Here is an 18,287-nt window from a genome sequence, read left to right as displayed (position 1 = left end):
AAGTGAAGGACGCCAAAAGGGATGAAGAATGATAATTTTGAAATAATATCAGATTTAATACATAACTAAAATAATACTCCCTCCATCCACGAAAATGAGTCTCGTTTTTCCATTTTGGTCCGTCCTTGAATAGGAGTCCCGGTTCATAATTACCATAAATAGTAAAAGAATAATGCTATGCAGCCACATTATGGCCATCCACACAAGGGTAAAATAGTACTAAACACTATTAAAATATTTTAAAAAAAAACTAAACCTAGTTGTTAGTGCATAAGTATTTTACAAGATAGTCCTTTCCTTTAAAAACTCTGTATTATGCATTAATGTACGGCTCGAAGCTTTTCTTCAATAGTACAAAATTAATATTCAGACAATATTTTATAAATAAAGGAGATTAGTACGAGTAAGGAGTAAGGACGATAATTTATATAGTTTTAATTAATGATGATTTATAAATCAAATGATTAGAATATAATTTAAAAGAATGATAAAAGTAATAATGTTAATAATAATGATATTAACAACGTTAATTACTACTACTACTATTATTATTATATAATAGTAGATTATATCACACCTTCAAAGTCTTATTAATTTATAAAATATCATAGGATTATTATGATTTTATATTTGATATTATTAAATAGATATATTAGTCTGTTACATGAATATAGTTTTGTAAATTAGGATATGCAGTACTCCTACTAATTACTCCATCCATCAATTAAAAATAGATTATATTTGCCATTTTAGGATGTTCCTTAAAAATAAACTAATTCAATTTTCATCTGTCCCATAAAAATATGGACATTTCGCTTTATGGAAAGCTATCTCTATTTATTATCTATATACATCAAGTTATTTACAACTTATATCACCATTAACATACTAAAACTAATGGAATCTCACCATCCACTAACACTATTGAACTACTATTCTTTTTTCTCTTACTTTACAAATTTTATTTTAATTCTCGTGTCATATCATATGACCATATTAGAGACGGAGGAGTAATTTTTAGGGACGGAGTGAGTATTATTTACGATATAAAGGTATAGCATGATTAAACTGTATAATAAATACTAGAATGTTATTAACCGACAGAATTTTAATTTTTTTCAACTCATATATAGGATATCGATTAATATTTAGTATTGATTCTAAAAACGAGATATAACTTAAAGCTACAGCATACACCAACTAATTAACTTATTATAATTATTATTAAACACATATGGTTTAAAAATTAAACTTTAATATTAAGAATATTGAATGTAAATTCAAAACTAAATTCACATTATGAATAAATAAATAAAAGTACGTCAAATTAAAACAATCAAAACATAAATACATATACAAACGATACGTAAAAATAAAATTCAACAATAAATAATTGCAATTTTATGATAACAATAAGTTGTTCAATTACTAAATGAGTTTAACTTGCTGTAGCTTTAAGAGAAGGAATAATTAATTAGAGCGTATATAGAAAGCTAATCAAATGTTTTTGGATGATTTAAGGAAAAGGGTAAAATAGTCATGAATATTTTGATACTTTCTAAGTGCATTAAATTTAATTGTAAAATCTGATTATGGCTGGGCCATAATGTGGCCATTTAGCATCACCCATAGAAATGAGACTCTTATTCGTGAACGAAGGAAGTATCAGATTTAAAATATAAAAAGACCAAATTGCCCAAACTCTCCAAAACCTCCTAAAAGAGTATTTTCGTCACGAAACAATGAAAAATGATCATTTTCGAGATAAACGCTTAGTCCAAGATTATCTGGAAATATTTTTAAAGTTGAGAGTTCATTGGCGAGATAAACGCATAATCCGAGGACTATTTTTTTTAGTTCACACCTATTTTTATTTGAAAACCGTTAAGACAGTTTAAAAACTGTTAAACCTTGTTTTGATACAGTCATATAAATACATACTCCTCTTGATTCTTGACTAGTTCAAAATCCCAGATCCAGATCTTAATGGCGGAAAAACAACATTATTTTGATTTATTTTAATTTTACCCTAAAAAGAAATTTTATTTTGCCCTATGAAAATCAACCAAGGCAAAATGCTGATTATCGGCATCCTTCATCACAGATTCACAATCATAAACAAACGAAGCAAATAAGTAAATTGAATCTACAAGAACGATATGACAAATAAACTCAAAAAGATCCATCACCATTAAACCTAAATTTCACAGCACGGGATTAAAAATTCCCCCATGATCCAAGCATCAAACGGTACCAATTAAAACAAGCACCGAATAAGCGCGTACATAGAAATGAAAACCCTAGATTATTACAATTTGTTATTCAACAAATTTTTAAAAAAAAGCAGAGATAGGCGAGTCGGCAGATTGATTCTTACGCTCCGATTCAACGATCCTCGGCGCGGCCGGACAGATCGGAGGCGAGGCGGGAGGCGATGGCGGAATGGTACATAATGTCGTGAAACGTCGTCGTCTCGATCGTCTTCTTCCGCAGCTCCTTCGCCTTCTGCTCCGTGAAGCAGCCGCGGAAGAGGATCTTGTCGGCCGAGATCCGCCTCGATTCGGCAGCGGGATCGGAGTTTTGGTTGGTAATGTAGTCGGGCTCGGCGGACCAGCCGAGGATGGGCGCCCACCAATTGTTGGATCTGCGGTTCGGATCGGGCTTCGGTGGGTGGGGGATGGCGGTGGTGGCGACGGTGGGGAGGCGGAAGGAGGACAATGTAGCGGCCATTGTGGGATGATTTTGGCTTGATTTGGTAGCGGTGGTAGTGAGAGAGAGAGAGATATTTTGGTGTGGATTTGGGGTTTGGAATATAGGGAAAGGGGTGTGGGGAAATGGATAAGATTGTAGACGTGGCGAAGACGTGGCTTATTCTATTTTTTTCGCTTTTCCGTGCTTTTTGCTTTTTCTTTTTTCTTTTTCTTTTTCTTTTTTCTTTTTATTTTTGTATTTTTTTTAAAGATAAGGACGTTGGATCTGACCTCAGAATCTGACCCCGGACGGTGGAGAGTGAGAATCTTTTGCACAAATATATATCATCAATTTGTCTTATTTTAAGTACTCCATTTTTTTTACTAACTAGTTTGAATATAGTAATTTGGTTGACGCAAATTAAGCCTTAATTTTATTGAGCAAGAATTTCGGTGAAGTTGGGCAACTAGGAGCTTATGAAACATGGAAAACGGAAAAATTAAAATTAAAAGTAAGGATGTCATTTTTCTTTCATTATATGTTTGTGTTTATTTTTAAGAGGTCTTAGGGTATTTTCGTCTAAAAAAATTTATAAACAGTAAAAAAGTAATACTACTTTGATTGATATTAACTTATAATTGATGAACCTCAAATGATATTTTCAAAGTTCACAGATTTAAAATGATACTATGACAAAATTCATAGACTATAAAAAATGTTCCCTCTAATTTTAATCTCTTTAAAAGGAGGCCAATTTATTAAGATCATTCTTTCGGATAAGGGAATAGGGGTGTACTATGGTGCCACCATAGATAGAATAACATCATACCACCAATATAGTCCGTTAGATCTCATTTATGGACGCCTAGGATTAAGTTTCGTGAAAGAACACGAGTTGCAGTCTACTGTATTAGATATTGCAGTCGTGGTAAACTGCAATATTGTTGCGGTAAGACTGCAATATTCAATGAATAACACTGCAATCTGGTAACGTAAAATTAGAAATTTCCTATTTTACCCCTCTGTGTTTTTACACGTGGCAACATGACAAACACACGATTTCCAGATCCAATGGCTTAAAATGGTGGTATGGTATTACAATAAAGAGGGTTGTCATCTTAATACATCCCTAGGGAAATATATGATCTGATTCCTTTTTGCTTATAGAGAATATCATTATCACTTTTGTCCCGAAATAAAATTTAAGTTGCCTTAAATAAATAAATAAAAAAATTAAAATGCTCGATAAATGGTCCAATAAGATAGGGTGACAAACCAAATTGCACTCCATAGACATACGATGTAAGACCATCTCCAACCATACTCCATAAATGAGTTTTGGTGTAGAAATTTTCTCCACCATACACCAAACTCAAACTCATTTTTGGTGTTTTTTGTGAAACAACACCAAATATGGTGTTACTGCAAAAATTTTGTGAGATAAAAACCCAAAAATGGTGTAAATTTTGAATTTGGTGTAAATGATTGGAGTAAAACTACTTTTTGGTGTGTTGTATACTCAAAAATGAGTTTGAGTTTGGTGTAAATGGTTGGAGATGGTCTAAGTACCCATTAATTGGAAAATCTTCCACTGCCTTCAATTTGACTCTTTAATTTTGTTAAGATATCTACTAATTTGGTATATAAATATTCATTTATTTGTGATATAATATTCCAATATCTAACTTTTTTAGGCTGTATTTATTACTCCCTCCGTCCTGCTTTAGCAGTTTCATTGACTTTTCTGCACTCATTTTGTAAAAATAATAATAAATAGTTAAAGTGGAGAAATAATAAAGTAAAAAAAAAAAAGAATAATGTAGATAAGACTCTTCTTTATATTATTTCCTTTTTTACTTTATTATTTTTCCACTTTAATTATTTATTATCATTTTTATAAAATGAGGGCAGAAAAATCAATGGGACTGCTAAAGCGGGAAGGAGGGAGTATATTACAAACTGCAACTGGTTATTGGACTCGTCTAAAACAAACGAAATTAGTCAAAATAAAGAAAGGAGGTCGCAATGAACTCTATACTAGTACTACAACAATATTCTATTCAAATAATTTACTGAAATATTTAAGAACGCCTGCCAAGATTTAACTCAAAGTTGCAAAGCTTATACCAATAATTTTCAATTCGTATTAGTTTGTTACATGTTTTTATGTATTAATGAGTCAATAGTAGTAGTTTATATTAACTTGTAAGAAACGATTAAATTTATTCATATACAATAAACTAAACTGCATGGTCCTTGTTTTTTGTACATGTCTAATTTGATCAACATTAGACCTATTAAATTAGCATTTTGGTAGTTACGGTAAAATTTCACGAGAAAGATCAATGAATAAAATAATACTACACGGTTTTGGAATATTTTAGTCCCATCCTTTGTTGTACATCTCATTTAGAAAATTCAACTCTTTAACATACGACAACTCAATTTATTGAGTCTAAAACTTGAACAAAAAAAGGAGTTAAAATTAGAGATGGCAGCAGCTTATGCAGCTCTAGTTTCCTTGTTGAATACCATGGATCAGATCCAGATTCATCCTCGCCTTTACGCTTGTTTCGACAACAACCAATTACAATCTCTCCGCGAAAAGGTCGATTTCGTTCTAGATTTTGTGGAGAACTATTCCGATGCTGTGATCCCCGAAAAGACTGGCTTCCTCGAAGATCTCATGGTGAACGACGAAGCAACAGAAGCAGAAGATTTGATGAGGCGAATCGCAGCTGCAGCTCATGAAGCTGAAGATGCAATCGAAGTCGAAGCAGCAGATCGAATCCATGCTGCTGCATCCACTCAACAAAGCCCCTCATTCTTCCACAAGGTTATGCAAGACATGGATTATATCATGGAAAAAGTTGTCAAGATTAAAGACGAAACTGGATTCATAAAGTCCTTTTCATCTCCATCTCCATCTCCGTCTCCATCACTGCCTCTTGAAACTGCCAGCATAGTGGGATTCGACAGCTACCTCAAGCGGCTTTGGGACCAGCTCGCCGGACATCATGCTGGCAGGATAATAATCCCGATCGTTGGGATGGGCGGAATTGGCAAGACCACTCTTGCAAGAATATATGAAAGTTCAAACATCCTCCAGAATTTCAACGTTCATGCTTGGGTTACTGTGTCTCAAGAACTCAGTCCAAGAAAATTCTTTCTACAAGCACTTTCTTGCCTAGGAGTATCCAGTGATGACAGGGAAACAACCAGTGATCAGCAACTAAGTCTTGAGTTGCACAAGATCTTATTCAATAGGAGATATTTTATCATCTTGGATGATGTGTGGGGTGTTGATGATTGGGATAGTATCAAGTCTTTCTTCCCAGAAAATAAGAACAAAAGCAGCAGCGAGTGCCCATTGAATATGCAGAGGCCGAGGAGTTGCTGGGGCCAGAGCTGAATTGTGAGACGGTTGAACGCGGAAGGCCTTCACCGAGGGAGACGAACAAGAAGCCGAGAAGGAGAACAAGGCCACCGGTTAGATTTGGTGACTTCGTCTCCAAATAAGGCGTGGCGCTCTTTTTATTATTTTAGTTAATTTATGTTTTGCGTTAGTTATTATCTTTATTATTATTTTTGAACAATTGGGTCGAGCGATTTATAAGCTCCGTTCCGGGTTTTCTTTGTTGGTTCTTTCCCGGACCGTAAAATCGAACCAACCCTAGGGTCCTTAGAATATAAATAGGCGCTAAATTCATCAATAAAGATCATCGATATTTCGCCTACTTTCTCTTCTCTTTACTCTGTTTTTCTACAACCCTAAGCGGTCGTCGGGAATAAGCCTCCTGGGGACTTCTACAAATCACTATCCGACCTGTGTTGAGAGGAATACTCTTAACACACTCTCTGTGGATTTTCTTGATGATAAAAACAGTTGGGACCTTTTTTTGCGCCAAGGCATTTGCACAACAAGGCTGCCCTTCTGAATTGGAGGAAGTTGGGAGGAAAATCGTCAAGAAATGCAAAGGACTTCCACTGGCAATCGTGGTGATTGGGGGCCTTCTTCGAGAATCACCCAAGTCACAAGAATACTGGGAAAAGATTGCTAAAGAGAAGCACTTGGTTCTTGATTCAGTAGAGGGCTACAAACCATTGAACATTCTGTACTTGAGCTATACGTACTTGCCACTTTGCTTGAAACTGTGTGTTCTTTACCTGGGAATATGTGCAGACTACGGCCTTGAAATGACCGAACTCATCAAACTTTGGGTGGCCGAGGGTTTCATAAAGCAGAATAAAACCCGAAGTTTGGAAGAAGTTGCAGAGGGCTACATAGACGACCTTGTCCACCGAAGTCTCCTCTTCCGCACTCCTCTCATAGTATACAGGAAAATGGTAAAATACAGCATTCACGATCTCGTGAGAGACTTATGCATGAGGATAAGTGAGAAAGAGAGCCTTTTATGTGTCGAACGAGACCAAAACGGGAAGCGTCACGTTGCAGTTGATAAAAGAAGTGCAATGTTGTACACCAGAGAAACAGTATCACATCATCGTCCAATCATATCCCGTGAAAGATGGGCAGCAGGGCGGCTAAGGGTGTTGGTTCGCGACATCCGTCGCATTGACTACACTTATCCCGAAGTGAACTCCCGCCTTTTGTACCATGAAGCAGATAAGGATGACGAATATAGCGACATTAACCCTCATGATTATTGGTCGGTTACTTACGAGCTTTCTTCACCGATATCACTACTTTGGAGTCTGCAGACTATCATTGTCACTGAAATCTCAGACGTTGTGGCACCGTCTGAGATTTGGGAGATGCCGCAGCTTAGGCATATCGATATATCATCTGTCAGTATTCCCAGTCCGGCTCCTAGTAGCGACGCTGTTGTTTTGCATTACCTACAGACACTTCGTGATGTGGAGGACTTGGTTTTCACTGAGGATGTCTGCAAGAGAATACCCAATGTTAAGGAACTGGAGATTTCTCATTATTTCCATGAACGTGGTGAGGCGAGTTCTCGCTACCATCTCCACGATGTTGGTCGGTTCGACAAGCTTGAGAAGCTCGTGTACTCTTGCAATAGCTTGGAGTTTCTAGAAGGTTCCTCACGGAACCTCAGGCTCCCGAGTTCCCTCAGGGAGTTGCAGTTGAATGACTGCAAGCTTGACTCATGTGATGTGAAGATTCTTGGTTCGTAGCCTCATCTCGAACTTCTTCTATTGCATAAGGTGGCTGTGGGACAGGAGTGGGATTTTGGGGAGGAGGAATTTGATTGCTTGAAACACTTGAGCATTAATCAGTGTGATGATCTGATTTGCTGGATAGCAGACAGCTATACTTTTCCTGTGTTAGAGAGGCTTTCACTTCAATCATTATCCAATTTCGAAGAGATTCCTTCAGCCATCGGAGAGATTCCAACACTGAAGAGAATCTCAATGTATGATTGCAGAGAATCTGCTTGCATATCAGCAGTTAACATTCTAGAGGAGAAGGAGGAGAGCTTTGAGCATTTTGGGCTTCGAGTTGAGATCAAGTTCAGTAAGGAGAGTGATGCAGAAATGCTGGGGGAAAAAGTCGAATTCGGTAGCAAAAATCTTCTCATCTCTGGCTTCCGTTGATTGTGGTATTTTGTCTTTAACATCAAATGATAGAAGCTCATTCTTATTCAAAAAAGAAGAATCCCTCAAACATTTAGACAATGTAACACCAGGTAAAACTATAAACACTAACCGGCCTCCGTTGCCTTCCCCTCAGTTGGCAGTTGTTGTTTCTTGTTCTTGTCATCGACAATAAGCGCCTTCTCCATCTGTCGTGTAACCTCGTTCACGACAGCCTTCACGCCCTGAGAAGGTCCGTTGGCAGCTGAACTCTCCGGCTCAGCATGATCAAACGGACCGGTCTGCCATATTCTAACAGTCCCATCTTCAGATCCAGAGGCGTATGATTCACCTCCAGGTGAGAAACGAACACAATGCACCGGACCATGGTGCCCCTTGTTACACCCTGAATTAAATCACAACAATATGTAAGACCAGAAATGAATTAAGTCAAGCCTTCTATTCGATAAAATCGATGTTTGGTAGTTATAATTCAGAGCTTACCGATTTCTTCTCCAGTGTGAAAGTCGAATAAATGGACCCACATGTCTTCTCCACCTGCAATGAACTTGTTGCCAAGCTTCGGCTCCAACGAGGCTGACTCCATTACACAGGGCATGTCGTAGCTCTTGACCAGACCGAAGCTGTTTCAAGCGTTTTGCATGTTAGTTTTTCTAGTGCACTTTACACAATTAGGAAAGAAACAGACGTACTGATTTGCATCCCAGAACTTAATGGTCGATCCATCAGCAGTTGTTATATAGCGGCCATCTTGACTCACTTCAACGCTGGTTGTAGAAGACTTTGTCTCAAGTGTTCGAACAATCGTTCCAGTTCTCACATCCCATAACCTATGGCCATCATTTTGAGTAGCAAAGCATCAAGTTTAAGTTCTAAAATGATAATGCAATAAAAAGGAATTGCCATTCGTTAAAAAGAGTGAATTGAAAACGATCTCTGCATATATTCATGTTAGTTTTGAGTTTGCAAATTTTAAAGGATTAGAAATAGCAACCTCATAAAATTTGCATTATTTAACGTACCTCACCCCACCCATGTCCGTGCAAGAGCCTAAGATTGTCTGATCGCTATGGAGCCAAGCAAGCGTTCTAACTGAACCAGGAGAATTTTCAAGTTCCCTGGGTGGTGCATCCGGACTATTCAAATCAAATATACGAAGAACTTTTTCCATCCCTCCAGTTAGCAGCAAGTGAGTATCCTACAAATTGATGGAAAAAGTTCAATCATCATGATTTGCTAAGTCACCATAACTGTTCCGATCCTAGGATATGTTTTAAGCTAGAAACTGATTCTATCACACGCGTATATAAGTTTTGATATTTTACACAAGCAAACTGCGTAGAGTGCAAAGAACAAAAGTCAAGAAACAAAACTAAAAAATACTACTCCATAAATCAATTTCAGAAATCAACATTTTCAAACCATGCTAAGACAAAAGTTTCACCACCTCAAATTCAAGCTTAGAAATATGCGTGCTTTGGGAAGCCAAATTAGAGGCTTCATTTTATACTTGGGATATCGAGAGTTCAGAAATTCAAAAGGGACATAAATTAATACGGAGATTTCACAATAAAATCAACAGAAAATATTAAATAGATACAAAGAACGATGAATAAACATTTGAAGTGGCAAGTAACAGAAAACAGTACCTCTGAGAAGGAACAAGCACGAACAATGTGCTTGTGCTCAAACGAATGCAAAACATCTCCAGTTAGTGCATCCCACAACTTCCTGCAAACCAATGAACATAACAGAAAAAATGAAATTAGTATGGTAAACAAAGCTCAATATGCGACACTTGCTTATATGGACAGTCACATCTGACGTGAGAATAAGAAAAATCAATTCCAACATATGTTTCTCTGCAATCATCTAAAACGACTATATTGATTCTTAAATAAAAGAAACACAAATATTTAACATACGCAGAAAAATCCGCTGATGCAGTTGCTACACGCAAACCATGTTTGTCCAGGCAGCAACTCCACACTGCACCTTTATGTCCTAGAAAGGTTCCAATCCAGTCTCCAGTTTCTCCATTTCTCAACATCGGTGAGGAATCTGAGAGAGAGAGAGAGATTCCCATAGTCATTAAATGGGCAAAGCACACAAAGTCACAGATGTGCTTTCAAACACAAAGAACAAATCAAGAAAAACTAATTTCAAAGGTAAAATTTAATAGGTAACTTCAAACAATAACACAAACCATCACTGCAAAAGAGGCTGTTGGCAAATTAGATTAGTTCGTGAACTACATATCTTATATAGAAATAACATATACATAGGAAACAACAGCCTTAAGAGCACTAAAAATATGATCATTAACTGAAAACAGTCCTGCACATAGTTCTGCATACTTTCTCTTTTTCTTTCTTTCTTATTCAGTTTCCATCACACTCCAAAACTCAACATTTCTCCTAAAAACACTATAGCCAAATGCGTTGCTCTGATATCTCCTTCACATCAAACAACCATAGGCTGGTTAAATAAAAAACACATCCCGCTAACCATAAAATAGCTTCATCTAATATAATAACATCACAATGCATCAAATGTACATTAACATTTATAGAAACGAAAACACCAGAATTCCAAACGCTACAATCACATAATGATCTATTTGTTTCCCTGAGCATAAAAAAGCAATGCATTATTATGCATGAACACACATCAGCTTAAAATACACAATTACCCTTGCTGGAACTAACAAGGAAGAAACCATCCGGCGTTATCGGGCTGTAGAACAGGTCGACAACGGGCCGAGAATGCCCATGGCAGATCAATGGAGCTACCACCTTCTTCTTGTCCATTCTTCGACCTAATCTCAACACAAAAAAACTCTACCTTCCTAATGAAAAAGCAAATTCTCTATCCAAATTACTGTATAGAAATCACAATTCCCACAATCCGACAATCGGAGGTCCAATCGTCTGATTCAAATTCAAATTAGAAATGAAAAAAAAAAAGAAGCAAATGTGGCCTGTGACATAAAAATCAAGGCTTTATTACAGATCAAGGTGAAGCAGCATCAATAATTGTGTATATATGTATGTATTGACGGTGATGCACGGAGGTGGGAAACCCTAGTGTTTATGATTATGAATCCATTGAGAGCTTCTGTGCGGATCCCAACCAACCATGATCAAATTTATTAGTCAATTGCAGAAGAACTTCAGAGGTAGAAGAGTGAGTAATTTATAGGTGAACGAAAGATTAAGCTTTTTAATTATTTAAATTAAAATTGGTATTAGTATAATGTAATTAAAATGTATATACATCCATGCCTTTTTAATTACTAAGTTTTTTTGAATGGTAGTAGTAATTTATTGTTCCAATGTACTACTAGCGAGGGGTCATATTCTAATGGTTATAGCACCCTAATTCAAAATCAAGATCAAATCTTCACCTTTAGATTTTAAAATGAATAGATGAGATTAAATCTTACGAATCTCAATAAATAGTAGACAAAATATCAACAAAAGGGTAATATCGTCATTATGTTATCATATGATAATTTTCGTGAATGTTTTTTTATATCAACATAATGTATTACAAATATTAACACTATGACATAAGAATATCAACACTAGTACAAGAAAATATCAACACATATTTATTGAGATTTTTAAATGTATTTGTTGATAAAAATCTGGTTATCAACGTTTACGAAATTTAAAATAAAAAATATCAAATTTCATCATCCGAACGTCGTCGAAACATATGCAATTGAGATCTCGTTGAAATCCTTATAAAATTATCTCTAATTTGATATATTTTTTGCGAAAAAATAATTTAAATCGAGAGAGTTACGTAAATTTAAAGTTTTAAGATAATTTTAATGAGAGAGAATTGACATTAATACCCTCTAATTTTATTTATTAATTTTTTTAATTAAAAATATAATCCATGTGGCATTATTTCAACCACTTTGATCTTCTAATCTAATGGCTAAGATTTAGTCTTAGTTTGGGATTGCTAATTAGTTAGCAATTGATCACTCCCCCTACTGGCAATAAATAAATAAAGGGTTATTGATTTTAAAGTATAGAGTGAACTACATAAATAGTATCTGATCTTTCAATTTCGCACATAAATGGTAAATGATCTTTATTTTATATCGTTTTTGTTACCCCATGACAAAAATAACCCTGGGTACCAAATATGTGATTTTTTTTACAAATGATATTTTTGGAAATTTCAATTAGGAGTACCAAATATGTGATCATTTTTTTTTCCTTTCCTTTTTTTAAACATTTTATCTTCCTTTCTTTTTTTCTTTTTCTCCTTAGTTTATGTTTCTTCTTTCTTCTTTTTTCTTCTCTTCTTTTTCTTCTTTTCTTTTTAGCGTTTTATACATACATCTAATTGTATTAATAATATAAATCAAGAACCAAATGTCTAATTAAATTAATTATTTTAAGTAATTAAATCAATTGAATTTTTTATTAAATTTTTTATACTCATTTTAAGGTTGAAACACCTAACTAAAAATATTCAACTCTTTATATCATTATGAATACAATTCACAATGTTAAATTTTTATTAAGGCTATATTAATAAGTTACTAATTTAATGTAAAATAATAATAATAATAATAATAATAATAATATTATTATTATTAGATAATATTATGGTGATTCATGATTTATATAATTATACTCTAATTATTTATTAACTACTAACACTTTTTAGTATTATAATAATAATTAAATATAATTATATCTATAATTATAATTAAGTAAATTTGAATGATATAAAAAATAAATTAATTATTAATCTATAACGTCAAAATGATAGTATTAATATTGATTAAAAATAATAGTATAAAGAGTGAGGAGAATGAGAGAAGATATTATAATATCACTTTTGGTACTAATTTTATTTATGTCCAAAATATCCTTTATGACATGAATGAGAAAATGTATTTGTTTAGAGGGCATTTTGGAAAAATAATTACATCAAAAACCAAAAATGTGATTTATAGGTACCAAAAACGATATAAAATAAAGATCAGATACCATTTACGTGCGAAAATGAAAGATCAGGTACCATTTATGTAGTTCACTCTAGAATATAAACGACTAAGTTTGGGATAAATTTTTAAACTTAAGGAAAAAAAATCATAAAACGATATTTTTTATTCTGATTTAAAAGGGTGTCATTTCTAAAATTGACTAGTAAAAGTGGATTAAGGTTAGGAACGTCAATCGGGATAACCCATTCGGGTTCGGGCTAACCCATTCGGGTCATTGGGCTATTTGGGTGCGGGCCATTAGGGTTATGGATTTTTCGGATCATAAATTTTCAACCCTAACTCTAACCCGTCGGATTTTGGGCTAACCCATCGGGCTATTCGGGCCTAAAAGCTTTCGAAAATAATCTCTTGTATCAAAAAATTTTTCTATAAAATGATTTTAAATTTTAGATACTTTTTTCTTTTTAGGTAAGAATCATATAAAATCTTCAAATTTGCATAGTTTTATTCAATAATACTTGAAAAGAAGCCTTTTCATCTCCATCAACTACAATATAAATTAAAACTTGTGTTCGTGTCATTATTATGGCATTGTTCGTAAATAATCCTTTATGAAAATTAAAAATCATATCTTACATGAATCATTATTAAAATGATAAATATATTAAGATTTTGATGGGTTAGTTCTTAATTTTGTCTTGATTGGCTTTGGTGGTGGTAAGACACTAGTGGCAGATGATGAGACGGTGCAATAATGAATTGAGATGGAACTTGAAAGCTGATATTGTTGGATCGAGTGGAAAAGTGTAGAATGAAGATTGAATAAGACTAATGATTGTGTAGAATGAAGATTGAGGATTCAAAAATATAAAAAAACCCCTAAACTTAATATTTTATAATTAAAATTCACAACTCATCGGGCCAACCCGCAACCCGTTTAGCCTGTTTTATATTCGGGTAATAAAATTACAGCCCTAACCCGCTCATATTACCGGGTTGTTCGGGCCGACCCACGGGTTTCAGGTTGAATTGAAATCCCTAATTAAGGTAAAAGAAGAATAAAGTAAAAGATGAAAAAATAAAAAGATGAAGAGAGAATAAAGTAAGAGATAGTAAAATAAATGAGAAAAAATGTGTTACTTTTACTAAAAAAAAAGTAAATGACTTCACTACCATAGAACGTATTAAAAAGACAAAATAACTCCACTACTATTGAACAGAGAGACTAATAAAAATCATAAATTTTGGCTAAAATGTAATTCTATGAGCTATTATCTCATAAATGAATATACTACTGTATCAAAAACATTAAGAGACTTGAAATTCAAATTTAATTTACAAAATCGAACACCAATAAAATTTACATAGTACTCCATGATTAGCGATCAAATTTTAAATTTATAATAGTAAATCGATGGAAATTTGTAATTTTAGAAACAGGTAAATAAAGGTGCGAAGAGTGTGAGAGAGTAGAGCTTCAAGGATTTTTAATACTCCCCTTTTTAGCTTGGCAAAGACGAAAACCCAATTATTCTCCGATCCAATCACGCATCGAACGACGACGTATCAATGGCGACGGCGGCGATAGGCGTTCGGCAGGTCGATGAACCAAAGCCGAACCACCAACAAGGCGCTGCTTCCGGCGGCGAGGGCCTCCGCCAGTATTATCAGCAGAGTATTCAGGATTTGCAGCTGTCGGTACGCCAGAAAGATCACGATCTCCAGCGCCTCGAAGCTCAGCGCAATGACCTTAATGCTCGAGGTTTCATTCAATTCGCTTATGGATTCAAATGAGATGTGTAATTTTAATTGATTGTTGCTTTTTTAGGAAAACCCTAGGCTGCGGTGGTAGTTTCGTTTTCATTATGCTCTCAAATTGTGAAATTTTTGCTGTAATTATGTTTTAGGTTTGCTGTAGGTGATAATTTAGAGGATTTCCAATCCGTTTATTAGTTTATTTAATTTCTATGGGGTTTTTATCATGTGTGTATGCACTTTTCTTCTAAAAAATAGTACTAATGGGAATTTTTACTGTCTGCTAACTGCTTGCTTATGTTACTCGAATGACGAATGAGCAGCAAGTAATTTCAGGCATGAATTTAAGATCTATGTTGCTAAAAGAATTGTTGTATCTCTGTAATTTATGTGTTAATGTTTTGCCACGTCTTCTGTCTTCTATACATGTTCATAGTAGCCCCGCTAAATGGTGATTCAACATAGATTCTACATCTTGAAACCAAGCCAATTTTGGGGCCGCTTTATGATAATGAAACCTTATCAGAGAACTTTTTATCTTCATCTGAATGCCAGCGTTGTTTTTCAAGAAGTGCTATCAATAGAAATTAGGTCGAGATGGACATAAGTCTTAAATAAGAACCAATCATTTGATAAAGGGGCATGCTTGGCATCTTTATATGAAAGTACTTGCTTCCTTAATGGCAGTGAGATCATTAAAGGAAGAGTTGCAGCTTCTTCAGGAGCCTGGATCGTATGTTGGTGAAGTTGTCAAAGTTATGGGAAAATCAAAGGTCCTTGTTAAGGTTAGTTGTTCACTGTTAACAACATTTTCCTATTTTTTTCTTAGGGACGATATCAAATCAGTCAATATCATCCCTCCTCCTTCATCCAATGTAACATAATTAAGAAAAACAGAAATAATGGGCTTCTGGTCTAGTATGCCTTCTTACCTAATACTTTCACTTGCCACTAGAAAAAAATGAATTGGCATCCTTTCTATAACTAGAACATCTTCGTGCCTATGAATTTAGCTACTGTTAGCAATGGGTTTAGGAAAAATTTTATGCAGTGAAGGTTAAAATGTACTACTCATAATATTCCTTGTTGCTGCTGCAGAAAAATTAATAGGTCCGTGAATATCATATTTGAATATGTATATGCTAGAACAAGTGGTCAAAATGTATACTTCAGCGATGTTATTTCTTTTTTATATGCACTTTAGGTATTTGGGAGGTTTGAGTGTATCACTTTATCCACCAAGAAGTAATTTTTATTCAAACTCTACCTCCTTGACTGAAAAGATGGGGGGAAGAGAGGTTTATGACTCCATTTTATGCACAGAGAAAGATAAAAGACATGAGCTATGTTCTGTTTTGGTGGTTTATTATGGTCTCAGTCTGATATAGTTGCTGTTGCACTGGAACATTCTTTCTCAAATTTAATGTTTTAGCTTCTCTGCTAAGCAGAAATTTTGTGTTGTTTTGTTGTCTTTGCTTAGGTCCATCCCGAGGGCAAGTATGTAGTTGACATTGACAAGAGCATCGATATCACTAAGATTACACCTTCAACAAGGGTTGCTCTACGTAATGATAGCTATGTGCTCCACTTGGTCCTGCCTAGTAAAGTTGATCCGTTGGTGAACCTAATGAAAGTTGAGAAAGTTCCAGATTCCACTTATGACATGATTGGTGGTCTTGACCAGCAAATTAAAGAGATAAAAGAGGTACTTATACCTTGTTTGTCTGTTTATTGTTCATCTGGATTATTTTTCATTGCCACCACATTTTGAGATGGTTAATGTTTAAAAATTAGGAAGTAACCAATTTATTGCAGTATTCTTTTTCTCTTCTCATTTTTTGGGTGTGGATGGTATAGGGTATTCTCCTATCTTTTCTACATCATCAGAAACCTATCTGTTCTCAATTCTCATACCCTGCTGTCTGGTGTTATAGGTGATTGAGCTTCCAATCAAGCACCCAGAATTGTTTGAAAGTCTAGGAATAGCCCAACCAAAGGTAACTTCTGAACGAATCATTACTGTTGCTACTTGTCATTCCATATTTTCTAACATTTATATTTTTCAATTTATAAAGGGAGTGTTGCTATATGGTCCTCCTGGAACTGGCAAGACGCTGCTGGCAAGGGCAGTGGCTCACCATACTGACTGCACTTTCATCCGAGTTTCGGGCTCTGAGCTAGTTCAGAAGTACATTGGTGAAGGATCTAGGATGGTTAGAGAACTCTTCGTCATGGCCAGGTTAGTCTCTTTTAGCATCATCCATCTCAGTTTATTTTTCCATAAATGTATTCCCTGTGATGCATTACTGATGTGGTCTTTTGACAGAGAGCATGCTCCATCCATCATCTTCATGGATGAAATTGATAGCATTGGATCTGCTCGTATGGAATCTGGAAGTGGAAATGGGGATAGTGAGGTTCAGCGAACTATGTTGGAGCTTCTTAATCAACTTGATGGCTTTGAAGCCTCTAACAAGATAAAAGTGTGTCTATGTGCTTACTTATTTTGTACCTAATCTTGTTCTTTCCTTTTGATTTTAGTAAAGAGTCATGATACCTGAGTTTAATGGCAATATTATTTCATTTTCTACTGCTCTATACAGGTACTGATGGCTACCAATAGAATTGACATTCTGGACCAAGCTCTTCTTAGGCCTGGAAGAATTGATAGGAAGATTGAGTTCCCAAATCCCAATGAAGAGGTTAGTGGTGCATGTTCAGAACGTACATTTTAAATCTTGCAAATATAGAAATATAGATATATATTCATTTAATGCACAGAACCTTTTGAATTCCAATTTTTCCCTACAATTTTTGTATTCTTGTCTAAATTAATAATTCTGGTTTGGCCTATTTTCATTTGACTTCCAAATACTAATTTTTGGAAACTTTCCAGTCCCGGTGTGATATCTTGAAGATTCATTCAAGGAAAATGAATTTAATGCGAGGAATTGATCTAAAGAAGATCGCCGAGAAGATGAATGGAGCATCTGGTGCAGAACTTAAGGTATGCCTCGGTGTTTTGGTTACATTAGAGCTTTACCCCTTTGAATGAATGAATCATGTAGAAGTTCTTTTTTTGCTTCTTGTCACACCTAATTCGGTTATAATGGCTGGAGATTCTTCTCCGCGTTTGGATGAAAAATCAGAAATATGTTGGAATATGATGCAATTATCTGTTGCTTGCCGTGGTGATGAGAGTTTCTAATTTTGATAACCAAACAAGTTCAATTGCATCGTTCAGCTGCTTTGGCCATGTAGTTTATCTATATCTTCCGTACTGTGG

At 34.9% G+C, this 18,287-nt stretch overlaps 4 protein-coding genes across 4 annotated transcripts; 2 read left to right on the top strand and 2 right to left on the bottom strand.

The window, feature by feature from the left end:
* Nucleotides 1-2,160: 2,160 nt before the first annotated feature.
* LOC125204254 lies at nucleotides 2,161-2,799 on the bottom strand. Its single transcript, XM_048102856.1, has one exon. It carries the CDS (start codon nucleotides 2,728-2,730, stop codon nucleotides 2,386-2,388), a length of 345 nt encoding a protein of 114 aa, XP_047958813.1. The 5' UTR covers nucleotides 2,731-2,799; the 3' UTR covers nucleotides 2,161-2,385.
* Nucleotides 2,800-6,564: 3,765 nt separating this feature from the next.
* On the top strand, nucleotides 6,565-8,271 carry LOC125206454 (putative late blight resistance protein homolog R1A-10). Its single transcript, XM_048105707.1, has 2 exons — nucleotides 6,565-7,843; nucleotides 7,979-8,271. Exons 1-2 carry the CDS (start codon nucleotides 6,565-6,567, stop codon nucleotides 8,269-8,271), a joined length of 1,572 nt encoding a protein of 523 aa, XP_047961664.1.
* Nucleotides 8,272-8,298: 27 nt separating this feature from the next.
* LOC125207172 (serine-threonine kinase receptor-associated protein-like) lies at nucleotides 8,299-11,433 on the bottom strand. The gene is made up of 7 exons (XM_048106399.1): nucleotides 10,964-11,433; nucleotides 10,197-10,332; nucleotides 9,921-10,002; nucleotides 9,294-9,469; nucleotides 8,964-9,101; nucleotides 8,755-8,894; nucleotides 8,299-8,656 (listed from the first exon to the last, which is right to left on the bottom strand). Exons 1-7 carry the CDS (start codon nucleotides 11,079-11,081, stop codon nucleotides 8,379-8,381), a joined length of 1,068 nt encoding a protein of 355 aa, XP_047962356.1. The 5' UTR covers nucleotides 11,082-11,433; the 3' UTR covers nucleotides 8,299-8,378.
* Nucleotides 11,434-14,700: 3,267 nt separating this feature from the next.
* Nucleotides 14,701-18,071, top strand: LOC125203588 (26S proteasome regulatory subunit 8 homolog A-like). Its single transcript, XM_048101968.1, has 8 exons — nucleotides 14,701-15,008; nucleotides 15,689-15,786; nucleotides 16,482-16,706; nucleotides 16,936-16,998; nucleotides 17,077-17,240; nucleotides 17,328-17,484; nucleotides 17,605-17,703; nucleotides 17,898-18,071. Exons 1-8 carry the CDS (start codon nucleotides 14,816-14,818, stop codon nucleotides 18,054-18,056), a joined length of 1,158 nt encoding a protein of 385 aa, XP_047957925.1. The 5' UTR covers nucleotides 14,701-14,815; the 3' UTR covers nucleotides 18,057-18,071.
* The last annotated feature ends 216 nt before the right edge of the window (nucleotides 18,072-18,287 follow it).

Source organism: Salvia hispanica, chromosome 2 (assembly GCF_023119035.1).
Source record: "Salvia hispanica cultivar TCC Black 2014 chromosome 2, UniMelb_Shisp_WGS_1.0, whole genome shotgun sequence".
NCBI lineage: Eukaryota > Viridiplantae > Streptophyta > Magnoliopsida > Lamiales > Lamiaceae > Salvia > Salvia hispanica.
Note: the sequence above shows the minus strand (reverse complement) of the source record. Positions and strands in the feature narration are given on the sequence as shown.

Bases quoted from the DNA above. Each gene is read 5' to 3' on its own strand.
- LOC125204254 (XM_048102856.1), bottom strand. From the start codon at position 2,730: ATGGCCGCTACATTGTCCTCCTTCCGCCTCCCCACCGTCGCCACCACC.
- LOC125206454 (XM_048105707.1), top strand. From the start codon at position 6,565: ATGATAAAAACAGTTGGGACCTTTTTTTGCGCCAAGGCATTTGCACAA. The intron at 7,844-7,978 runs GTTCGTAGCCTC...TTTGCTGGATAG, and splicing joins ATGTGATGTGAAGATTCTTG to CAGACAGCTATACTTTTCCT.
- LOC125207172 (XM_048106399.1), bottom strand. From the start codon at position 11,081: ATGGACAAGAAGAAGGTGGTAGCTCCATTGATCTGCCATGGGCATTCT. The intron at 8,895-8,963 runs GTACGTCTGTTT...CGCTTGAAACAG, and splicing joins AAGTTCTGGGATGCAAATCA to CTTCGGTCTGGTCAAGAGCT. The intron at 8,657-8,754 runs GTAAGCTCTGAA...GATTTAATTCAG, and splicing joins TCACACTGGAGAAGAAATCG to GGTGTAACAAGGGGCACCAT.
- LOC125203588 (XM_048101968.1), top strand. From the start codon at position 14,816: ATGGCGACGGCGGCGATAGGCGTTCGGCAGGTCGATGAACCAAAGCCG. The intron at 15,009-15,688 runs GTTTCATTCAAT...CCTTAATGGCAG, and splicing joins CAATGACCTTAATGCTCGAG to TGAGATCATTAAAGGAAGAG. The intron at 16,999-17,076 runs GTAACTTCTGAA...CAATTTATAAAG, and splicing joins TAGGAATAGCCCAACCAAAG to GGAGTGTTGCTATATGGTCC.